Source organism: Abramis brama (genome assembly GCF_963993115.1).
Source record: "Abramis brama genome assembly, chromosome: 17".
Lineage (NCBI taxonomy): Eukaryota > Metazoa > Chordata > Actinopteri > Cypriniformes > Leuciscidae > Abramis > Abramis brama.
In genome coordinates this window covers 18,515,011-18,537,421 of record NC_139979.1, presented here as the reverse complement: position 1 = coordinate 18,537,421, position 22,411 = coordinate 18,515,011, and the positions used below count along the sequence as shown (strand labels likewise).

At 36.5% G+C, this 22,411-nt stretch overlaps 3 protein-coding genes across 5 annotated transcripts; 1 reads left to right on the top strand and 2 right to left on the bottom strand.

Annotated features, from left to right (window-relative positions):
- Positions 1-447: 447 nt before the first annotated feature.
- aqp10a (aquaporin 10a) lies at positions 448-4,334 on the bottom strand. Its single transcript, XM_084089767.1, has 6 exons — positions 3,584-4,334; positions 2,235-2,361; positions 1,896-2,033; positions 1,633-1,751; positions 1,176-1,393; positions 448-913 (listed from the first exon to the last, which is right to left on the bottom strand). Exons 1-6 carry the CDS (start codon positions 3,677-3,679, stop codon positions 709-711), a joined length of 903 nt encoding a protein of 300 aa, XP_083945893.1. The 5' UTR covers positions 3,680-4,334; the 3' UTR covers positions 448-708.
- Positions 4,335-4,461: 127 nt separating this feature from the next.
- On the bottom strand, positions 4,462-15,615 carry LOC311067722 (uncharacterized protein). Of its 2 annotated transcripts, XM_084089761.1 has the most exons (8): positions 15,549-15,615; positions 15,165-15,263; positions 8,187-11,235; positions 7,786-7,990; positions 7,546-7,644; positions 6,959-7,172; positions 6,085-6,201; positions 4,462-5,043 (listed from the first exon to the last, which is right to left on the bottom strand). In XM_084089761.1, the coding sequence occupies exons 3-8, from the start codon at positions 10,925-10,927 to the stop codon at positions 4,886-4,888; spliced, it is 3,534 nt and encodes a 1,177-aa protein (XP_083945887.1). In that variant the 5' UTR covers positions 10,928-11,235; positions 15,165-15,263; positions 15,549-15,615; the 3' UTR covers positions 4,462-4,885. The 2 variants fall into 2 exon arrangements, with proteins under 2 accessions (XP_083945887.1, XP_083945888.1); XM_084089762.1 differs by lacking the exons at positions 15,165-15,263; positions 15,549-15,615 and adding an exon at positions 13,383-13,649.
- A 1,242-nt stretch (positions 15,616-16,857) lies between these two features.
- On the top strand, positions 16,858-21,365 carry ltap1 (lipid transport auxiliary protein 1). Of its 2 annotated transcripts, XM_084089769.1 has the most exons (7): positions 16,861-17,094; positions 17,443-17,544; positions 18,580-18,688; positions 18,776-18,829; positions 20,014-20,180; positions 20,275-20,333; positions 20,420-21,365. In XM_084089769.1, the coding sequence occupies exons 1-7, from the start codon at positions 17,032-17,034 to the stop codon at positions 20,625-20,627; spliced, it is 762 nt and encodes a 253-aa protein (XP_083945895.1). In that variant the 5' UTR covers positions 16,861-17,031; the 3' UTR covers positions 20,628-21,365. The 2 variants fall into 2 exon arrangements, with proteins under 2 accessions (XP_083945894.1, XP_083945895.1); XM_084089768.1 differs by having other exon boundaries at positions 16,858-17,094; positions 18,580-18,829.
- Positions 21,366-22,411: the final 1,046 nt, after the last annotated feature.

The window sequence follows — 22,411 nt, the reverse complement described above, 5'->3', positions numbered from 1 at the left end:
AATCCTTGTATTCGTGTGTTATGGTTGCAGTTATTATTGACACTATTTTTGAGTAGTGAGGTCTTTCATTTAGTGCATGGTGAAATAATTTCTCTCATAAAGGGATGTACCATGCATGCCAGTAAAGTGGCCTTGTGAGTACATATAATCAATATACTTATTCCCAAAGTTTAAAAGTCAGATAAATATTTGCTAAATAGGAGCTTCAAACAGGTCCACCCATTTCTTTTTTTTTACTTTTTGTTTGTGAACTTGTTAATGTACACCACATGACATCAGCAAATATGCACACACTCATCCTAATGTATTCCTGTGATGTAATAACACAACATTTACGTGCAACATACTGAGTCACTTACATGAGAGAGCACTAGACAACAAACAATATATCTAGATTCCACCATCTTCCAACAAGAGGATCATCTAAAATAACTAATACACTGTACATACTATATACAAATATTTTAATTCCCATCTACTGTATGAAACAGTGAACGATTAAGGCGACAGTAATTTTCTACATATAGTTGAAAGAAGTCCCAGTTTAATATTTTAGGGGAAAGGGGGTTTACATTTCCCCCCAGTTTTTATGTTGTGGCATTTCCCCATTTTTTATTTACAGTATAAAACAGTCCAGAAATAATAGGGAAAATATGGGAAGCAGGTTCTGGAAATGCTGTGAGGCAGATTCAATGGTCCCGCAGGCTTTTAAATAGAAGACATTTTAAGGTATAACTCGTCTTTCTTGCTGTTGTGCTCCATGTCCTTTGTTTGCTCCTTGATCTCCTCAGACTCAGATTCATCCTCGAGCTCAGGCAGATGCCACTGAATGAAGACCAGATAAATGATGGACCCCAGCACGCCCCCCACCAAAGGAGCCACTAATGGAATCCAGAAGAAGTAGTCATAGCACCTGTGAGGGTCAGAAAAAAAGAGGGCGTGGAAATGACCATGTATGGAGAAGTGAAGAACACACTTCAGGGCAATGTACTGAGATAATTTTAATAGAACACTGGAGTTAAGCAAGTGAAATACCTGGTAATTTGATTTATCAGAGGAGAGATAAGTTAAAAGGTAGGAGGTGCAAGGGGATAGATAACAAATCACTTAATCTGATGTTAATAGATCTGTATATTAATCTAGACTGTTTGTTAATAGGTTAATAAAGTACGCACGTAAAGACTTCTGCGCCCCAGCCTGCTGTAAACGTGAACAGTCGTGGACCAAGGTCACGGGCAGGGTTTATGGCAGCTCCACAGTTAGCCGACATTGACATGGAAATCCCAAGTACAACAGTTGCTACAATGGGTGGAAGCAACGCTTCAGGAGCAGGAGCATTTCTCTTATCATTCAGAGGTAGAATGCACAACATCAGCATGGCTGTGCCAACCACCTACACACAGGCAAACAAGAGAAAGATTATGGTCTAGTCAGAAGACCCAGAATGCTGACAAGATCTATTGATAATTGATTAATGTTTGAAAAACGTGTCATATATCTTTTTATGTTGTATAACGTTTTATTGCGTTATAGCATTGCATATTATATCAGATTAGATTCAACTACAATGATTTATTATATCAGTAGTTAACTACAGCGCTCTTGTCTAATCTGATATGGCCTTTTGCCGACCTGATCGAGGAAGTTGGTCTGCACTGATACCACATCAGTTGGGTAAGTTGCAAAGATACTGGCAGTTTCATTAGGACCAAATACAGTCAGAATTCCACCACTGAACTCCATGATGGCATCTGGAGGAGAGGAGGGTTGAGAAATAATCTTTATCCTCTCTTTTTCAAAAACACAAAACTGAAAAAATAGAATGGTGAATTACTGTTAAGATATAGGGTGTATCTTTAAAGAAAGGATGTCTTTATTTCTCTCTTTCTTCTTACCATGGTAGATGAGATAGACAAGTCCAGAGGCCAGGTAAGCCCCCAATATTTGACCAAGAGAATAGGGTAACAGCTTTATCCAGGCTAGGTCTCCCAACACACAGAAACTCAGAGACACAGCTGGGTTTAGATGAGCTCCTTCATGAGGAATAGAGAGAGAGGGAAATATATATATATATATATATATATATATATATATATATATATATATATATATATATATATATATATATATATATATATAAACAGAAGTCAGTTTGTGTCGATCCAAAAAAGGGTAATATTACAAAGGATTTCTCCTTAACTGCCACAAAACAGCCCAATCTATAACCATTTTACCTGATACCGCCCTGCAGAGGTACATGGCAGACATGACGCCAACAGAGAAGGCCATGTTAACAGACAGAAACTGTCCCTTAGTTTCTCTGCTGGTTTTCACCTGAGCTGCTGCAGCACAACCAAACAGCTACAGCAGAGAAAAACGAATTACATATTAATAATTTTAGTTGCTTATTTTAATTGGGTATACAACAGTTACAGTTGTTATGGTCATGATTGTATGATAGCATTGCTATTTAGCATAAAAGCACAGGGATGTTTTTATGCTCTAGTGTTACAGTACATGCAAAGCCTGATGTTTTGGCTTTTTGAAAGCATTTTTGTTGGTGGAACCCCCCACCCCACCACTAACTGGCCAAATTGTGTCATAAACACAAGTTATGTCATATTAACTTTTTGTTTATCAAAGTTTTAAAAAAAATGTATCACCCTCTGTCACAATCATGCTGTTGTTCTGATTGTCGGCATGCATAAGCTTGATTACCGGCTGAATTGCAGCCATAGTAATAAGCGATGTTGTAACATTATTGCTATTAGTACTAACCCTGATAGTACTCTTAAATTGACCCTGCACTGGAATATTTTATTATGGACTGCACATTACTTGAGATTAAAAGTTTCTGCTAACTTGCACACATTGCTAAATAAACACACTCTCAGCATATATAAGCAAAAGCACATGCTCACAGAACCTTGCATTTGTCCATTGTAAAACTTATGCTTATCTCTTTGTGTAACATGTATGATAGCACAATCATTTTCAACATAAGCCCTTCAAAAAAGCACATTGCACATTTTCTTATTCATATAAATATCACTTTATGAATTCTTAATTAAATTATTACATTTTATGTTAATATTAACAGAGAATCAAGGAAAATGTTGCAAAATGTATGTAAACAAAATGTGTTTATGTGGTATTTTCATAACACTTTGTTAACATTAGTTAATGCATGCATTATTATTGAGCAGTATTTCTTTTACAGCATTCATTAGGTTCATGTTATTTATTTTTTTTACAAAGTATTACATCATTACATTTTATAAATTAACATTAGTTAACAATGTGCACAAACATGAATTAACAATGTACTATAGTATTTTTTATAAATTAACATTAACCTCGACTAATAAATGCTGTAAATGTTATTCATTATCTAATGATTTTTAATCCATTAACAAATTTTACCATATTGAAAAAATAAATATTTTAATAGTGATGAGTTTTAAATTACAAAACTGAAAACATCTTATATTTCATTAATGAAAAACATGTGCTAACAAACAATATCTATAAATCAATAACTATGCTCAGTTTGTTTAATAGTGAAAACAATGCAAAAACTTACCAGAAGTACAAAAGTGCCTAAGATCTCTCCCATAACTTGTCGTGCTAGTTCATTTTTCACCTTCATCCTCTTAACTATCTTTTTTACCAGACTCATTTTTAGTATTGGCTTGCAGGTTTTGTGCAAAACTTGCTGTTGCCCTGCTATTCACAGATCTCTGACCTCAGTCTGTGTCTATTAGCTCAGCTAACCTTTAAACCCTGTTTTAAATATCCTCGCAAGGTAAAAACATCCCACATCAGGGAGGCAACATCCACATAATACTGTAGCTTGACTGATCTAAACCATGACCCCCTTTATAAATCATTAATAATCGTGCAGGATTTAGTGATCTATGAGTTGCTGCTGTAAAACACTTATCGTGCTTTTCTGTACATCTGATAAACTAATCATTTTGACATTGGAAGATTAGATGACAGAAATTGGGTAATTCTGCAATTATCTAGCTCAAATATCTGTACACTTGAATTTCTTTCCCAAAGCCAACATCTTTGTTTAAACTCATATTTAATGTTACCATTGGTGATAATATTGTTGTTTCAACCAAGCATTGACTGAAATTATTAAAATGAAATATACTGTTTATGATTGAAAGTATTAAGTGTATTCTTAAAGGATGGGTAAATTTACCTTAACCCTTTTCTGCTTGGTTTGAATTAACGATCATATGGAAATGGAGAGTTTTATTAATTTCTTGCTTCTGCTAAACACAAAAGAAGATATTTTGAAGAATGTCAGTAACCAAAAATGTGATGACTTTCCCCATTGACTTTCATAGTCCAACTACTAAAAACTACCAAAATTAAGTAAAAAGAGTAGTGCATTGAAATGTTATGAAAATGCCATCATATCACTTATGAAAGAAATGTAGTTGCTGCTTTTGTCTTTAATATTACAAAAGTTTAATTGGGACGGATATGTGCAGTACAGACAACATATACGAATATACATGTAGCATAAAAAACTAAAAAAAATATATAATTGCTTCTGATAAAGACTGATTGTACAAAACAATATCAATAGTTGCATACTGTGAGTGCATGAAGTAAGTGATATCTAAAAAAATGACCTCCTGGCCTCCAGTGCTTTTATGCCCTTAATTTTGGCAGTATTAATTCATAGTTATCTAAAAAAAAAAATTATACTTCATATTTTTGCAGAACTAAACATTTGCAAAAATACAACTTCACAGAACCTGTAACAGCAAAAATCCTTAAACGAAAAAAATATACCATTGTTTGAATTATGACTGAATTGCAAAGCGCTTTGAGAAATAAGGTGCAAGAAGGAAAGTAAAAGTCTTCAGCGTGGCTGGTGAGGACGGTGTAGTAAGACCTCCACTGGACCAGAAGGCAGTTTCTTTATGAGGTTCCAAGCCTCAAGCCGCATCATACCCGCCAAACTCTGACCTTGCACCTCCAACAACTCATCCCCAGGAAACACTTCACTGACTGGTCCACCTGCAAACAAGTAATTGGCATAATTGCATGTTGTTATGAAAGAGCCTAGAATGAGACTAAGCACAAGCTCAAAATTGCCCTCTTGTGCAGAAGTACAGGAGGGATGCCAGTAAGGTGTGAGGTAAACGGCAGTTTGCCTTTACATTTGTAATTGGTAGAATCAGATTAACATTTTTCTTTTCCCAGACTTTCTCACATAATCCACAATAGCGAATAGTTGTGTTGAATATAGCCATATTCTGGCGGTAATTGTTTCTCATTGTGGACGTCTGTAAAAATTAATTTGCATGGCACCTCAGTGACAAAACTCATGCATTCGGATGGCGATTTATTCCTGGTGGAGGAGTGAGTTTTGTCATCTGCTTGTAATAATAAGAATAAATTCATATTTAATTTAATAATAGGAAAATAATATCCTATTTAGCCTTATTTGAATGTTAAATATCTCCTGTTTAAAAATAGGAAGATAGACGCGCTAGTTAAAATGGTTTTCTGTCTTATATTTTATCTCAGAATGATGGATGTCATTTTAAAAATGTGGAAATTACCGGAAATAAGTGAATACAGCCTCTTATTTACATGAGGTAGGACATAAAGCTGCTTGGTTTACATTTGTAATGTATATAATTGCTGCCATAACGGCCCATTTCAAAGGTTTACGTGCTTTTCTTCTCTTTCTCTTTTGAGCGGTGATGAAATATCTTTCTTGTAAATACTTTCCATCATTTCAGTAATAAAAGTGTAGGCTACATCTTTAAAATGCATCCAAATTACAGCGAAGCACAACCGTACGGTGCTCGGCAGTGGTCAAAAAGGATTTAAATAGTGAAACTCTCTTCTTGTAAACCCAAAGATGTGGATTCGGACGAGGATTTTTATGTGGGTGGTGGGAGAAAAACAATGGTAGTCTGAATTCAAACGGCAATAAAATCACCGACAACCCCCTGTAAATGTTGAAAATCTCTTACGGCCCCATGAGAAACAATAACTATCCAAATAGGGTTTTTATGATTGCTTTAAATTGGGAAAAAGTGGTCTTACCACGAAAGATTTTTTGTACAGTGAGAGGTTTGTCTCCAGAGCTGGAGCCCACCCCTCCTTCCAGACTAAAGCCAAGATCAGAGCTGGACTTTTCCAGAGTCACACGGACTCTTCTGCCTGTAGGGGGCATACACACACAAAGTATGGGATTGCACAAGAGACTCTGCTTTATTTTGTCACACATTTTTATCTCACCTGTATACAAGGTAAGGCAACTTAATTAGGGCCAGAGCACCGATGGTGTGTTTGAGGACCCTCTTGGAATTGCTCCGTTTATCAGTATTATTATCAAACAACTTAAAGGACATGTTCGGTATTTTACACTTAAAGCCCTATTTTCAGATTGTTTCTGATGAAATAGAATGGTTTAGAATGCAATTTGGACAGATGCTGCTGATCCGAGAATTTTAGGTTTTTGTGTTATCACCCCCCCACCTTCACAATGGCTCAATAGGTGCATATATGAACTATCCTTCCTAAAACGCATTCAACTTTCGTTTACAAAGACGTGAAACTCACCGAGTGGTCTGTGGTGTTCACTGATATGCTCACACAAAAATCGCTGCAAAAGATGCCTTCCAACAGTTGTTTTACCATTCGTTGTAAAACTGTGGATCTATTTTTCCAAACGTCTCACACCCGTACATTCTTCCGTTGAGAGCTTGGATCAGCAGCATCTGTCCAAATTTCATTCTTAACCATTCTATTTCATAAGAAACAATCTGAAAATAGGGCTTTAAGTGTAAAATACCGAACTTGTCCTTTAATTAAGTCTTTTTCCAAAATTCACACTCATGGTGACAACCACATACATTTGTAAAATAAAATGATTTCCTTCAGATCACCACCTCTTTGCCATCTGTCCATCACCCACCTGTGATTCCTTGTCCTTCAGTGGCCTCTCTTCTGCTGTTACCACTCTGAAGAACAACCACTGCCATTCCCTGCCCCCTCGCTTTTCTTAGTGTACGCAGAGCCTCCAAGTGGGCAGAGTTCTGCAGGGCAGTGCCATTGATCGATAACACCCGGGCACCCTCGTAAATAGAGCCTTCATGTGCTGCTACTCCTCCTGGGATTACTCTGTGGACCTAAGAGATGAGATGGAGGTGAAACACCCCATTCCAATTAAAGTCAAATTGCAATGACTACCAAAAACTTGTACAGTTATACTGTATTGAAGCATAAAATGAAATTTGGTGTACTTAAAAGTTACTTAAACATTAGGATTTAATCCTAAAGACAGAGGCATTTACCAGTTGTTAAACAAAGAGTTGGTATTTTGATAAAATGCAGAGTTGAAGGAATTTCTTCTGACATTTTTTAGATGCACAATAGATTAGTATTAAACAAATGTTAAGTTTTTTTTGTATTTGCTGCTTTTTGTGTGGTCTTTTGTTTGACCATCAGTATTGGTTTCTATTAGTTAAAAATGTTCACATCACAGCATTTGGTGATACTCACTGTGACTGGTTTATTCTGATCCACTCCACCTGCCAAGGTAAATCCTAAGCCACTCCCCACCTCCTTGTGTAACACAACCACTTGCACGTCTTCATATTTCTGTCATACGTCAGAAATACAAGTTGTGATAGAAAAAGGAAGTCTTTTTTTCTTAAGACTTACAATTTACATGTCATGACAGTTTGTCTATTTCATTGTCAAATTATATGCTTCAGGACGAAGTTATGTGACTTGTTTTACCTGCAGGGTGTCATCTCCCAAGCCCCTGACATCGTCCAGTAAGCGATCCAGTTCATCAGTGCTCAACAGAGTCACAGAAGAGAAGGCTGAGATGTCTGAGCTCAAGGACGCAGAGCGTGTAGATGGCAAATCTTCACCATTCTCTGACAAACTGCTATCTGATGGTTTGTAGTCCACCCCACCATAATTACATAGGTCCACAAGACTGTAAGAGGTAAATATATAGAAAGAGAATAGGGGTTATGTGAAGTGGAGATATAAAACATATTTTAAAGGAAAGGAGGTACAGTACAGCATAGGGTGGCAGGAGCATGAAGAAATGCAAGGTAAGGTGTAGCCATAAACAGGGCAACCTGCTGGTTTGTGCATGTGAAATAAGCTGACACTCCACTATCAATTACCTTAGAGAAAAACTTCTGCGTTCTGATTGGCTCATGTTGCTTGTGATGGTCACAGATGATTCTCCTGAGTCAGAGTCTTCTTCAGTTTCCTCCTCATCATCATCTTCTTCATCAGAGCTCCACCTAGCCTTGCTAGTAGTCAATATGGTGCAATCCTTCCTTGTTGTTTCATAGTTGTTATTGTTAGAATTGTTGAGTGAGGAATAGATTGTTTGGACAGGAGTAAAGCTTTGAGAAAGATTGGGCAGCGCTTTGGGAAGGTTACCATTGACTGTTACGGCTCCAGGGTTAATCTGCTTCTGAATGCTAACTTTGAGAGGTATATCAGGAGAGTTAGTCTGTGTGTTTTCATCATCATCAACTATTTTTATATTAATTGACTGTTGCTTTGATAAACTTTTGACATTTGACTGTTGAGAGATTGATGGGATTCCTGCTTTTTCTTCCATTGTCCCTATGTTTCTGAGCCCTGAGGTTGCAGTGATGGCAGAATCTGGTTCATCCGTGTGTGTTTTATTTACTGTTGTCCATTCATCTTCATTCCTCCTGTTGATAACTTGTTCAGTTCTTGATTCAGTTATTTGTTTGAATGCTGGAGCAAGCTCAACACTCTTTTTGTATGTTTCTTGACGTTCCAATGTTGGTCTTACTTTGACTATGGAATTTGAATGAGGAGTTCTACTTGTTTCTAGAGTGCCTTCAGTCTCATCATTGGAATCACTTTTGTTAAAGAAATTTGTTCTTAGGCTTTCTGTGTTCCCCACAACCCTTCCAAAATGTAGATTTTTATCTGAATCACTCTTCTTTACAAGAGCCATCGCAGGTTTGGGATGCTCTTGTACAGATAAGGTCCTCCTGGTAAGAAAAGTCTCCCGTGTGCTTTTGCTTTGTTGAGCCAAAGATTCAAACATGGTGATTGTATTCTTCACTGAATCAAAGGATGGCACATTCAATTTTTCTAGCACAGCTTCTGCTCTCTTTCCTTTAGTTTTATCTGTGAAAACTTCATCTTTCTCTTCCTCTTTATGGATTTCATTGTATGCTGCACCTTTTGAGGCTAGTGGGTACTTGGGTTGGGTGATACCATCTTGCAAACCATCAAGATACTTGTTTTCATTTATGTCCAGTCTTTGTGTGCTCTCTTTATCGGATTGTTTGACTTTACCAATTTCCCCCTTGATTCCTTCAGAATTGGTTAACAAACGTTTGACACCCTGGCTGGAAACGCTTGAACTACTATCCGAACATGCAGACTGGTTCCTGTGAGCATTGTGTTGAGCAGTTGCTGACAGCCTACTCCTGGTCCTTTCTAAGGACTGACTAAAGTACTTTGGAGACCCTGTTAAACACTTTCTGCTTGTCTCTTCATTGTCTTCAGGCAGAAGTGACTGAACTTTTTTAACAGAGGACATTTCTGTACTCGATGTAGGCTTTGATGACATTGAAGAACTTAATCCAGAGAAATTGTCCCTTTGGTCATTTTTATTCTCTTTGTTGGCGGAGGGTTCTTGCTTCTGACAAAGGTATGTTTTTGAAAATCCTCTTGGCAATGTTCTAGCTTTTTCTACATTGCAAGAAGGTTTCCCCTGTTGGCTGTCAGAAAAATCTGAAGTTCCAAACACAGAGTCAGTAGTGTATTTTCTGTGACTTGGAGTAGAGTCCACAGTATCCATAGATTTAGGAAATGACTCATCAGAAGTTAGAGTATTGTTGCGTTTTAATCCAATTGAATTTTTTGAGTGTGCATCAGATTTTGCATCTGCCCCAAACAGTTTCTCAATTCTTTCCATTATTGTTTGGTTTCCAGTTACTTCCTCAGTATTGGAAGGTCCTTGCTCTCTGGCCCAGGATCCCATTCTTTTGTCTGTCTGATCAAGACTTGATTCACCTTGTTGCTGTGCCCAGAGACTGCTACCTTCTCCAATACTACCTTGGCTTAGTCTTGGCTTCAATCTGAGTGGAAGTGACTGGCCACTGCTTGCCTGTTCCAGAGCAAATTTGCGGTTCATTTTCACAGATGTAGATCCAGAGATTGGGTAAACCTTTCTGTCAGTGTTCTGATTCGCTCCATTGTAAGCATGAATCCTCCATGAAACACTACTGGGTTGATTCTCTTGTGTGTATGAAGTTATCTTGTTGTTTGCCCCTGTTCTCTCAAAACTTCTGGATCGCGTTATAAAATGATCAAATTCTCCGGTCCTACTAGTCATCCCAGTTCTGTTCCCATGTTCTGCTCTACTTGTTCCTCTCCAGTCTAAGCTTTTGCTTTTGTTTGACTGGTATCTCCTCAAATCATTTCCTTTGCCACTGTCACTTGCTGTCTGACTCTCTTCTTCTTGAGTATTTGACTGCTTAGCACTCACATCATCCTTCTCAGAATTGATGGAAAGAGCTGAGTCCTTATGTGTGCCATTACCTACATTTTTACCTGTCTTTTTGTCATTATTGTCAGTGTGGGTACAACTTGCAGAAGAAGTAGAGACTTTGTTGAGGTCCTCACCAGGATCACTTTTCTGGCTTGAGTCTTCAACTTTTCCACCCTCAAAGATGTTACTTATCATCCTGAGGTCCTTAGTAGTCGGCTCACACTTTCGCTGAAGTGTTTTAGCAGAGCGAATTTTGAATCTAGCAGCTGCAGAGCCAATAGGCTTTACATTGGATGATTCTGCACCTTCAGTTATGCTGCCAGTTGTGTCTGATTCAGAAAATTGACGTAGAAAAGTTCCAGTATGCAAACTCATGGTTTTAAATGTCTCTGAATGTCACACAGTTTAGTCATTACAATATGAATGGAAGGCTGGTTGCTAACATATTTTCAGCAACTTGATCAAAATTTTGTATTCCTTTTTTTCTCGGAACGACAGCATTTGTGAAGTAATCAAGAAGGGCTGTATTTTCCTACCATCGTTATAAAAGCTGGAAAAATGTGTTTGTAATCCAGGGTGGCGGAGGAGACCTGCTAAATTTAGCTTCTGACAGATGTTTCACTCTCTCTCGATCCAAAAAGAGCTAGTAATGGGTCTCAGTACTCTCTGCTACTTATCTTGTTCTGTCATGTAAAGACAAAAACCACATGTGAAGATTATCTTTAAACAAATAAAGTTTAACAATTGAATTGCACTTCATTAGATTCAAATTCTAAATCATCCGGTTTGCTACATTAACTAAAATTCAGGAACTGTAAAAGGCAGTCTAGATTTTTTTCTGAATGGATCCCAACCCTGTATGGTCTGAACATACAACCTGGCCAGGCCCTTTAACCACTAAGATACACCACCTCCCACTCAACAAAGTGTACATGCTTAAAGTGCATTTTCAAGTCACCTGCCCAGGTTCATTCTAGTACCTCAGAATTTCAACATACTGAAACTCTATATTTATTACAATGAGAGTCCATAAATCTCTTTCGGACATACAGCATCTATACCCTCATATGTAAACATCTTTAAACTCTGGACAAGGACCTTACTTGTATTCCTCACTCTATAAAATCAAACATTTATAAAAGGTTAAAAAATCAGTAACCAGTGTATGTGTGCATTTTGTTGTATGTTTACTCTTACAACATTCTTTATGTTACTTGTCACACTCTTCAGCTCTTTTACAAAACCTGATACTTAGTCAGATAACAGGTCAAACACACCAGACTACAATCCTGTCTAACACAACATACACAGTTACGGTGCACACATAGTTAAAGCTACATAAATCTTTCTGAAGATGCATTACAATGAATGTGTGAATAAACAGGTATGTGCAGTATTTCAGATACATGTATTTAAAATATGTATTTGAAATAAAAAATATTTATTAAAATACAAATTTTAATTAATTTAAGTTCAGTATTTTTGTTTTTTTCAAAATACATAAAATATTTTGTGCCAGTCAACCTCTTTATTAGGCTGCTGATTTCCTGTATCAACTAGTTCAGGTCCCTAAACCCCTTAGCTCACTCATGCTTGTGAGTTGCAGTTGTACGACTCATTCTAGTATTGGGTGAGCGAATTTTCTGCATTAATAAGGACTAAGATAATGTAGGGATGTCATGGTCAATTCTACTTGTTGATCAAGGTTAAAACGGAACATCATTCAGATTTGTCTTCAGTTTACATGAAGGAATAAAAGCAGTTTAAGCAGTTGTACACACCAAAATGTTATTTGCTTTCAGAATAGGTCCAGGCAGACTTCAGCCTAATAGTGATCTCTGAATGGCCAATTTTACATGTTTGTGTATTTTCTAGATACAAAATACTGTAGGGCCTATTTGTATTTAAATAAATTTTCCCCCACACAGTATTTGGTATGTTATCTTGATACATTTCAACTGAGGTATTTTGTATTTTTACTTTAAATACATTTTCATGTCTTTATGCCGATCTCTGTGAATAAACAATATGCAATATAGTAAAAAATTCAGTAAAAAAGGGATTACTGTATCTTAAATTGGTGAATTATGTCAATTATCCTCGCAGGAACTCTGCACCCTGTTCTCCTTACACACCCACGTTCATTCAAAGTAGCAAATTGAAATTCATTCAGACACTTCAGTAACATCTGATAATAGTCACACGCAATCAAGCAAACACTGATTTAGAAATTTTACTGATAAAGAAGCAAAGTTTTAACAAAGTTTAAGACAATACTGAATCGACAGCTGAAACTTAAATCACGGTTTTGTAATGTTCAATTCCAGATTTGTTTGCCCCACCTTATTCTGTTGTAAAGATTGCCTTTGTTATCTTAAACTGAACATATATAGGTCAAGAGTGCTTTGGTTATGTTTAAAATAAAAGACATAAGCAAACAGCAAGCAGAGATAGAGTGGGAGGAGGAAGAAGCGTGACGTACATCTTCCAGGAGCGCAAATACAGACCCGATGAAAATAAACCTGAACTGATTGAAAACAAATAAAGGAAACATTGACACAGTAAATATAGGTTGTTATAAAGTTGCTCATATAACCACAAATGACCATGTACTAGTGCCTAGTATTTCACAGATATGGATGCAAAATAAGGTTACCAGTCCCATATGAATGCAACATTACAGACTTTCCAAGGAAAACAGGTCAGTGTCATTTTACAGAAACACCTGTTCTCCCATGGCACACGCTTGAACAACAATGGACATACAATTTACCTGTCACGTAATCTAACCACACGTTGAGTTTTAGCTCTTCAAACAGAAGTAACGTACCTTCGAGGACTTTTGTGCCCCTTAGAAGTTTGATAGAACAGGTCCTCCCCATCTTCCCTTGTGCCTTTAAGCTCTCTCTCACTGCTTGCAGTCTGTCATTTTTCTATGATGCATTTCTACTGTAATAAGAACTTGCCTGACTGGTTTGACATGCTTACCCTTTTCCACCCCCTTTGATTGTTGTGCCTTCCTCTCTCATTTCCCTACCTCTCTCTCCTCCCCCGTCTGTTTCTGTCTGTCTCTCTCTCTTTCTCCTTCCATCTATTTGTGTCTCAGTTTCTTTGTCTCTCGTATACATATACTGTACACACCTCTCAACATGTACACCATTCATGTCTAATGAGAACATTCCTGGTTCATGGTTTCTTGGTGACTCAGTGTGAAATTGTAGGTAAATGCTTGTGACAATCATCTGGTCCTGGAGTCATTGCATTCTGAACATGTTCAGGTATTGGATGAATGAAGGACTGACTTTTGTTGGAAACAGACAAGTTAACTTTAAATTTAAATTTCAGTCTGACTAAAAGTGTTAGTGCTGAAATTCAACCGAAACCACACCTGTCTGGTTTTTCTGAAGTTGGACTAACGGGCCCATAATAGGATTGTAGGACAGCGTCGTTCAACATATATACACATTATTTGGACAACAGTTGACCTTGGTGTTGTGTATTTGCTCCAAAAGACAAAAGTGACATGCAATGTGTATTTAATCATTCAAATATTCAATTATGCAATGTCATGCATACTGATTCAGTGACCATATTCAGGCCATCAGTACAAAACAAAATTATCAGTCCAACACCACAAAACTACACTAATTCAACTGTGACACTGTTTTCTTCTAGATCGGCTGTACAGCTGAAACAAACTTAGTTGCATTATTGAAACAATCTGTATTGTAAAAAGCGCTATATAAATAAAGGTGACGACTTGACTTGATGTTACAACTTACCTAACACTTTGAAACTTATGCATCTTCAAATGACACGCCTTTCGATCTTGACATTAAGGGTTTCGTTATGCTAATGCAAAAATATATATGTTTTATCTGAGCAGCATTTATTCTATCTGCTCCATCTACCCTCCTTCTTTGTTCATTGATTTCCTCTGCATATATATTTATTGCTCACAGTTCTTTATGGTAAAAACAGTATTAAATGAGTGATCTGTTATACCGTGGTTGTGGAAAGGAGCAGTTATCCCTATTTTTATATGGCCTATGTTAATACCAGATCATTGGAGAATTAGAAATCAAGAACTTGCAGCATATGACTGTGAGATGAGATTTTCTAAACATTTATAGAGATGGTTGCCATATGTTGGCAAACATTGATGAGCTAAAGACTGTCAAGCAGTGTTAAAACAGCAAGGAATGATAACAAAGACAGGCTTATTATGAGGCGAATGTAAAATGAATAAAGAGTATGCAAGATAATGCAAGAGTTTGAAAAGGATGTTTTTTTTGCTGTTGTTGCATTGACCAATGCTTCAACTGAAACCAGAAGTACCAGCCGCATAATTGATTGCATATTTTTCTTAGAAATGCCAAGGACATCTTTGCAAACAGCTACTGCATGAGCATTTTTTTAAAAAAATCTGTTAGCCATCATCAAGCATCATTTACATAAATTCAAGATACATGGGCCTGTAATATAAAGCAAAACTGATCACACACAACCTTAAAAGATTTAAGGTACAACACACGTTGAAACTGAACTAAATTAACCATTATTCCAACAGTACAATTCGAAAAGGTAACAAAACTTTTTGACAGTTGATTACCTGGCTGTATTTCTGTGGCACACTTGTGGGCTGAGTTGCTCAACTTCCTGCAGCTGCAAGAGCAAATGAAGTTTGCAGAAAAAGTAGCTGAGAAAGAGGCTGAGAAAGAGAGAGAGAGAGCAGATGGGCGGGAGTTATGCTTTAAATGTATGTGAAACTTGACAGCCAGATCTTTTACATGCTCTAAAACATGTGAATGAAAAGATACACTTTTTTATGGTGTTGTTTTATATGTATACATTTTATATTTTATATAGCTATATATATTGCATATGTACATTATCTAAATACAATGTATTGTTTTTGATCACATGTATAAATGTGACATAAATTTGCTAAATTTGTCATTTTGTAAATAAATAAAAATAAATGTACGTGGTTTACCTTAACAGCAGTTGTGCATGCAGTATAACCATCATCACTTAACGGTCTGTCTTGCATCACTGGCGCATGCACACTGTTGACAGCAACAGCAGAGGAAGCTGGTTAAGTTTGTGGTTTCATTCAGAGAGACAAAAATTTAACTGCAACTGTAAGTTTCGATCAGTTTTTGATTGCAAGTGAATGCAAGCAACACACTGACATGACAGACGGGATGGAATGATAAAGTAAACGAAATAAGCCACATTGTTGAGCTGCTTGTGGACACACAGTATAATTAGATGTTTCAACATCTTCTGTCGTCTGATGTCCTGTTTAGCCAAAACAGCTTCTTTCTTGTCGAGAAATTGGTCACAGTGGAAGAATTTAACTTCTTAGCTGCTGAATAGCATTGCATCCTTCCTACAGCTAAGCTAATGGCTTATCTGATACCAATGTGTATCTCTGCACTGACTGTCATACAAATCTGACAAAAGCAGAATGCAAATGGTTAGTGTGGTTTATTTTTTTTAACAGGACAGAGCGAGTCACTTGCCTACCACCCTTTTTTTCATTTTTCTACCACAGTCTGTACAATACAGATATTTTATTCCATCTTTCTTTACCAGGGCTTGAGATAAAGTCATGATTGTTGTGATATCTGTTCTTACTGGGGAAACAATTTCATCCCTTGTTGTCTTTTCATGCATCTGCCACCCACCTCTGTTTCTCCTGAAAGAATTGGTGTCATTGTTCAGTGTGTTGATCTGATAAAGGTCAGCTGTCCGCTAATTCAGATGTTCTGAGACTACCCACTTCATTTTCACAGAAACAAGTCTAGAACATTGAAAAACCATGTGCATAATGTTTGGATGCATTGACAGTCCATGTGCGTGTGTGGCTTGTGAGCTCCTAGAGCTATAATCTCACACAGAGGAAAAGCCTTGTGGTTTGGAACAATGACAGACACAGTGGTATTGGTGTAAATTTATATACCCTATATGCCACTTCTGTATGAGTAACTCTCTGAAAATAGTAGGATGGAATGTGAAAAGCATTGTAATGTGGTTAAAAGAAGGGGGAACAAAACCCAACTTTTCTTTAAAAAAAGGAACACGTTTATCTGATAAGGAGCACAAATATTTAATTGCACATTTATATTGAATTACAGGCAACAATTTCCACAAGGATATTTTTATGAACAATTTGCACACATATTTGTTTTGCTGACCTGATCGTGACCTGTGAATCGCTGAGGGCATTTTTGAAAAACCCTGAACCGTTGCGTTATTCACTCCAACCCACAAGATGGCGTCAAAGATGAGTAGACGGAAGAGTTTTCTCATGCAAAACATGCGACGAAGAGAGAGACCACAGGAGATGTCAACAAAACTCTCCTGCAAGTGTTGCTGTCAACCTGAAGAATAACGAGCTGAACTTGTACCACTGACTACCAATATCGACCGATTATAGCTTCCTTTTATGAGCATTTAATTCAAATCTAACAATGGCAGAAGGAAACACTCTTTCCGGTGTAAATGTTGTGCTTGTTATGGCCTACGGAAGCCTGGTAAGTACCAAATTGCATAGTATTTGTATTTTTAAACATGTAACGTTAAACGGAATACTTAACAACAACAGTAAAGCTAGAGCAATGTATATAACGTTAAGTATTTTCTTCGTATAATATGCATTGACAGCCCAGATGTGTGAATAGTTTATGATGGTGATTACTTAGGATAGTAAGATTTTCAAAACGTATTGAATTGCCCATCAAGAAAGCGTCGTATTTGGCTAAAAATATACTGCCTATATAGGTAGTAACGTTAGATCACTCACTTTTGAGCCTAATTAAATCGCCCGTGTCAGAATTGTATTTGAGTGTGTATGTTGATTGAACCCTTCTGTCATTCTGCAGGTGTTTGTTCTGCTGTTCATCTTTGTGAAAAGGCAGATTATGCGCTTCGCTATGAAGTCTCGCAGAGGACCGCACGTCCCGCTGGGTCATAACGCACCGAAGGTATGAACAGCTCCTCCTGACACCCAAAATAATAATTTATGTCTCACTAGAGGAGTTCTTCCAGACCACAAGTAGCACAATTATGGTCCCATTTTATTGTAGTATCAGCACCTAAATATTCTTGGCCACTGCTGGTAAAAATACATGGTAAAAGTATATGTTCTAGTGAACTTTGTGAAATAAATGTCTTCATGTACCACATGCAGTAGCGTCTCCTGGCCATAAATTTAGGTAGGGCGGATTCTGGGTCTTAGCGCTAGTTCATGATATGTAAGCTTTATATATTTCGAGACAGAGGGCAATGATGACCTCTAATGATGATTGACAGACTTTAGTATACATGACAAAAGCATAGAATGCCATCTTCCTTTATGTAGTATTTATTGTGTCCGAGTGTTGTTTACAAGTTAGGAATTCCAGTGAGGAAAAAAGTCATGTCTAATCTCAGAACAAACATAAGTCACACAACGTAAGTACTGTATATAGCTACTCCACATAGGAAGAACAGACATGCCAACTAGTAACTGACCTGATGCAGACACATTTCTCACCACAGATTTACATTGGAAATTTGCAGGGCGCTGTAGAGCTAGGTAGGGCTCCGAGACCGACTGCCCCGCTTAGTATCATAATACATGCCTGCCGAATCCATGCGCTACATTTTAATAAATCTTGCTCACTTTATGACTTAAAATAGTCTAGAGAATCTGAAAAATAATTGTTGCAGAATGCTGATCATATTTATATATATTTTTATAAATGTAATGTATATAGAGGTCTATGTTTGGATGAATATTTTGTATTCCTATGCCCATACAGACGAGCCGCGGCTGACCACATGTACTGTATCATCATGCATCTGATTTTTATTGAATTAAAAATATAACTAGCTACTCTTGTGCAAAACTATATGACTTTGATTTAAAAGTCTTGTCTTTTATTTATATGATGTTGTTCTTCTGTTTATACCTCTATGATGCTTTTTGTGGTATACCTAGTTTGTAATGCACTGAAGCAAATTTGCATTTTTTACAGGACCTGAAAGAAGAGATTGACTCCCGTTTGTCTAAAGTGAATGACATTCGCTATGAGCCACATCTGCTCTCTAAAGATGACGATCGACTGAAGCATCAAGGCCAGAATGGTGAGGGAACCAAAGAAGCCCCTAGCAGTTCTCTTTATAACACTGCTGCAGATGTGAAAACTTATGCCCGTGTTTATGTTTGTGCAGGTTGTTATAATTATCTCTTCAGAATGCAAGCGTTAGATGCCATCAGAGACTCTGGTAAGACCCTCTTTTGTCTGTGTGCAGCCCAAGATTATGCCGGGTCAAGATCACGGCTTACTTGGAAAGATGTTTTAAATGAATTCACATCAATTTCACATGAATAATTACCATGTTCAGTTTAATTTTGTTTTAATAATCACATATTTCAGTAATCAGCCTTATAATGCAGTAGTTTGGATGTTTTTATTTATATTAATTTAGTTTTCACCCTGTCATTGTTGTAGTTTTTGTCCGAATGTTTTAGTTTATTTATTTAGTTTTTTTTTTTTTTTTAGCTTTAATATTTTAGGACTATTTGGTGGAATTTTTCTAATGAGTCTAGTTATCTTTTGACATTTTTATATGTAATACAGAACAGTTATGGGGGTTTCATGATTTATAATATGCCATGGCATAATTAATTTGTGGCCATTTTTATTTCATACATTTTATTTTTATGTTACTTTTTATTTATATTTTAGTTTAAAAAAAATCTTTGTTTTAGTTTTATGTTAGCATTTATAATACTAACATAAATTTCCAAACCAATTTTTTCTTTATATAATTACCGCTATAAAGTTTAGGGTCAGTAATTGTTTTTTTCCCCCCATGTTTTTAAAAGAAACCGTTGTGTTCATCAAGGCTGCGTTTATTTGATCAAAAATACAGTGAAAACAGAAAACCGTAATATTGGGAAATATTATTACAATTTAAACTGATTTCTATTTGAATATGTTTTAAAGTGAAATTTAAAATGAAAAGAATAATATATTTTAAAAATGTTATTTAATCTTGTGATGGAAAAGCTGCATTTTCAGCATCATTACTTTATTCTTCAGTGTCTCATGATCCTTCAGAAATCATTCTAATAATCTGAGTTGATGCTCAAGAAACATTTATTATCAATTATTAATATTATTAATATTTTTGTGGAAACCATAGTTTTTGCTCTCTCTCTCTCTCTCTCTCTCTCTCTCTCTCTCTCTCTCTCTCTCTCTCTCTCTCTATATATATATATATATATATATATATAGATATAGATATAGATAGATATAGATATAGATAAAGATATATATACTGTATATAATTTATTTATTGCATAGTTTTACCTGGTGAAAATAATTTTGTGAGAAGCTTGTGAAATAGGAAACTGAATGCATGCAGGTCTAGTCTTGTCTGATCTGGTTCTGTCCCACCCATAGATCTACCATTTCACGAGTTGTGTCGCAGTGCCAGTGCTCTGACTGGTCGCCGCTACAGGAAATGGCTGCTGGACCTGCGAAACTCTCATTCTCTGTTCAAGTCGAGTCACAGTACGCTCCTAGATCGCTTAGTGGAGGGCTACGACAGCGCTCGTCATGGGACAGGGGTCAGTCCCAGTGTCATGTGTGTGTTAATTGGTCATTTACAGCAGGGGGCGCTGCAGGACAATATTTAAGAGGCTTGTGTTCTCTTTCCCATAGATGTTTGGCGAGGCAGAGTTTGTGAAGTATAAGGAAGATCTGGCTGAACTGGCTGATGTGTAAGTTTTATTGTCTCGTTTTTGCTGTTCATCGCTCATATATATCACTTTTCTCACTGACTCTATTCCCTTTTTGTTCCCCACAGTGTCAAGACCCACTCCAGCAGCACCAGTCTAAACCAGCAGCACCAGTCAGCAGCTAAAGATCTGACCAGCTCTCCCGGCCCCTCGTCTGCCTCAACCATTCAGGTCACGTACCTGCCGTCATCCGGACAGCGCAGCAAGAGGCCCAAACACTTCCTGGAGCTCAAAAACTTTAAAGACAACTATAATACTCTAGAGAGCACACTTTGAGGATGAAACCCTTTTGAGGAACTGTGTAAATTTAATTCTGAAACTGTGAAACGGATGTGTCGCTTACTGGAAAACCTACAGTGCAAAATCCTTCATCTAGAAAAGACCACAGTGGGAGCTGCAGTAAAATGGCCTCAAATCACACTGAGAATGTGAGAATGATTTAAGATATAACAAAATCTGTGGGATAAATGTCATTGTGAATGCTTTAAGAGCAATCCAAGAATGTTACGTTTCTAATTTTATTGTTTTCCTGCCAGAACTCTTACTATTTTCTTATGTTAAAAGTCATAGCCACTGTTCACCTTTTTTTTTCTTTGTGAGAATAGCCTTTAAATATGAAGAGCACCAACAACACGTCCCTTTAGCTGAGATGAGGACATTTTAACTGGAATAACTGTTCTGGCACATACACGTGGATTATTTTATACTAAAACAACCATAACTTGAGGTTTCCAAATAAGATCCTGTGTCAGAGAAGAGATGGCCGGACATCATTCTAACAGAAACTGAGTGAGAAATATATTAATTTCTGTGCTACTGATCAGATTATTGTCCTTATTTTTTAAGTGCAATTTTATTTTTTTAATTAGTTCATGTAAATGTGTGTATAAGGAGGAACAAAGTGCTTCGAGTCATGAATTGACATGTTTTTCTGTCATGATAACGTAGCTTAAAGAGCAATGAGAGCCTGTCTGTGTTGACTTTCACTGTATTATAAAGTCTTATCAGATCTAATAGAGTGTCTGCTTTTTCTGTACTTGCACTGCTGTGCCTTTAGGTGTCTTCACTAACAAGACATCACTGGTTACTCTAGTGAAAATAGTATAATTAAGCAAAATTTATTCGCATGTAGCCTACTTTAGTAAAACTAAATGTATTTGTGGCACACTATAAATTGGTATACTTAAAGTCTGTTAAATTGGAACAACTAATTTTGTACTAAATTCATTTTAGTTGTCTAAAAGCAGTGCTGAATGTATTGATTCAGCACTGCTGAATGTATGTATTGATATGTGAGATGTATTTAATATAATTTAAATGTGACCAATTAATAAATGTTACGTTGTTACTTTTCATGCAGTTAACGTTTCTGAATTTATTTGGCATTATAACTTTTTTGTGTTATTTTTGAGGACAGGTTAGGATCATTTTAATAATTTGCTTAATAATTCATAATATTTTGACAGCTCGAAGGGCTGCAGTCCACATTTCAAGGTACAATGGGCCATTAATGGGAAAAGTGTATTACAGTAGGTATTAAGAATAAACTAAAATAATAAAAACTTCTGATTAGGTATGTGAATGTCTTTCAGCATTTCAAACTGACTATATGTTGTTTTCTTATTTGTTATAAATACATATATTTACTTTTGTAATTACTTTCTATATGTATGTAAAGCTGCTTTGCAACCATGCAAAATAGTGAAACGTTCTATATAAATAAATTTGATTTGAATTAAGTAATAGCCTATCTGATATTCAAAGTGTGGTTAAATTTGAAAAGGTAAAGGTCATAATTATAAAACTTAACTTCATGATTATTTTTTTGAAACTCAAATCACATTTAATTTTAAAGTCATGTCAGAAAGAATGTATTTATGAGATGAAATGCACATGAACATCAGCACAACTCGTAACTGTGAGCTTTGGCGAGTTTCCGAGTTAGGTGCGTGACGTGAGAAACATGTTTGCGTATGTCTTCAGTGTCACATGATTCTTCAGAAATCATTCTAATATGCTTATCTTATTTGTGAGACTCACAAATCTTTTATGTATTTCCA

Bases quoted from the DNA above. Each gene is read 5' to 3' on its own strand.
- aqp10a (XM_084089767.1), bottom strand. From the start codon at position 3,679: ATGAGTCTGGTAAAAAAGATAGTTAAGAGGATGAAGGTGAAAAATGAA. The intron at 2,034-2,234 runs GTAAAATGGTTA...TTCCTCATGAAG, and splicing joins CCTCTGCAGGGCGGTATCAG to GAGCTCATCTAAACCCAGCT. The intron at 1,752-1,895 runs GTAAGAAGAAAG...CCTCTCCTCCAG, and splicing joins TGTCTATCTCATCTACCATG to ATGCCATCATGGAGTTCAGT.
- LOC311067722 (XM_084089761.1), bottom strand. From the start codon at position 10,927: ATGAGTTTGCATACTGGAACTTTTCTACGTCAATTTTCTGAATCAGAC. The intron at 7,991-8,186 runs GTAATTGATAGT...TACCTCTTACAG, and splicing joins CGCAGAAGTTTTTCTCTAAG to TCTTGTGGACCTATGTAATT. The intron at 7,173-7,545 runs GTGAGTATCACC...CTCATCTCTTAG, and splicing joins ATCAGAATAAACCAGTCACA to GTCCACAGAGTAATCCCAGG.
- ltap1 (XM_084089768.1), top strand. From the start codon at position 17,032: ATGGCAGAAGGAAACACTCTTTCCGGTGTAAATGTTGTGCTTGTTATG. The intron at 17,095-17,442 runs GTAAGTACCAAA...GTCATTCTGCAG, and splicing joins TTATGGCCTACGGAAGCCTG to GTGTTTGTTCTGCTGTTCAT. The intron at 20,334-20,419 runs GTAAGTTTTATT...TGTTCCCCACAG, and splicing joins CTGGCTGAACTGGCTGATGT to TGTCAAGACCCACTCCAGCA.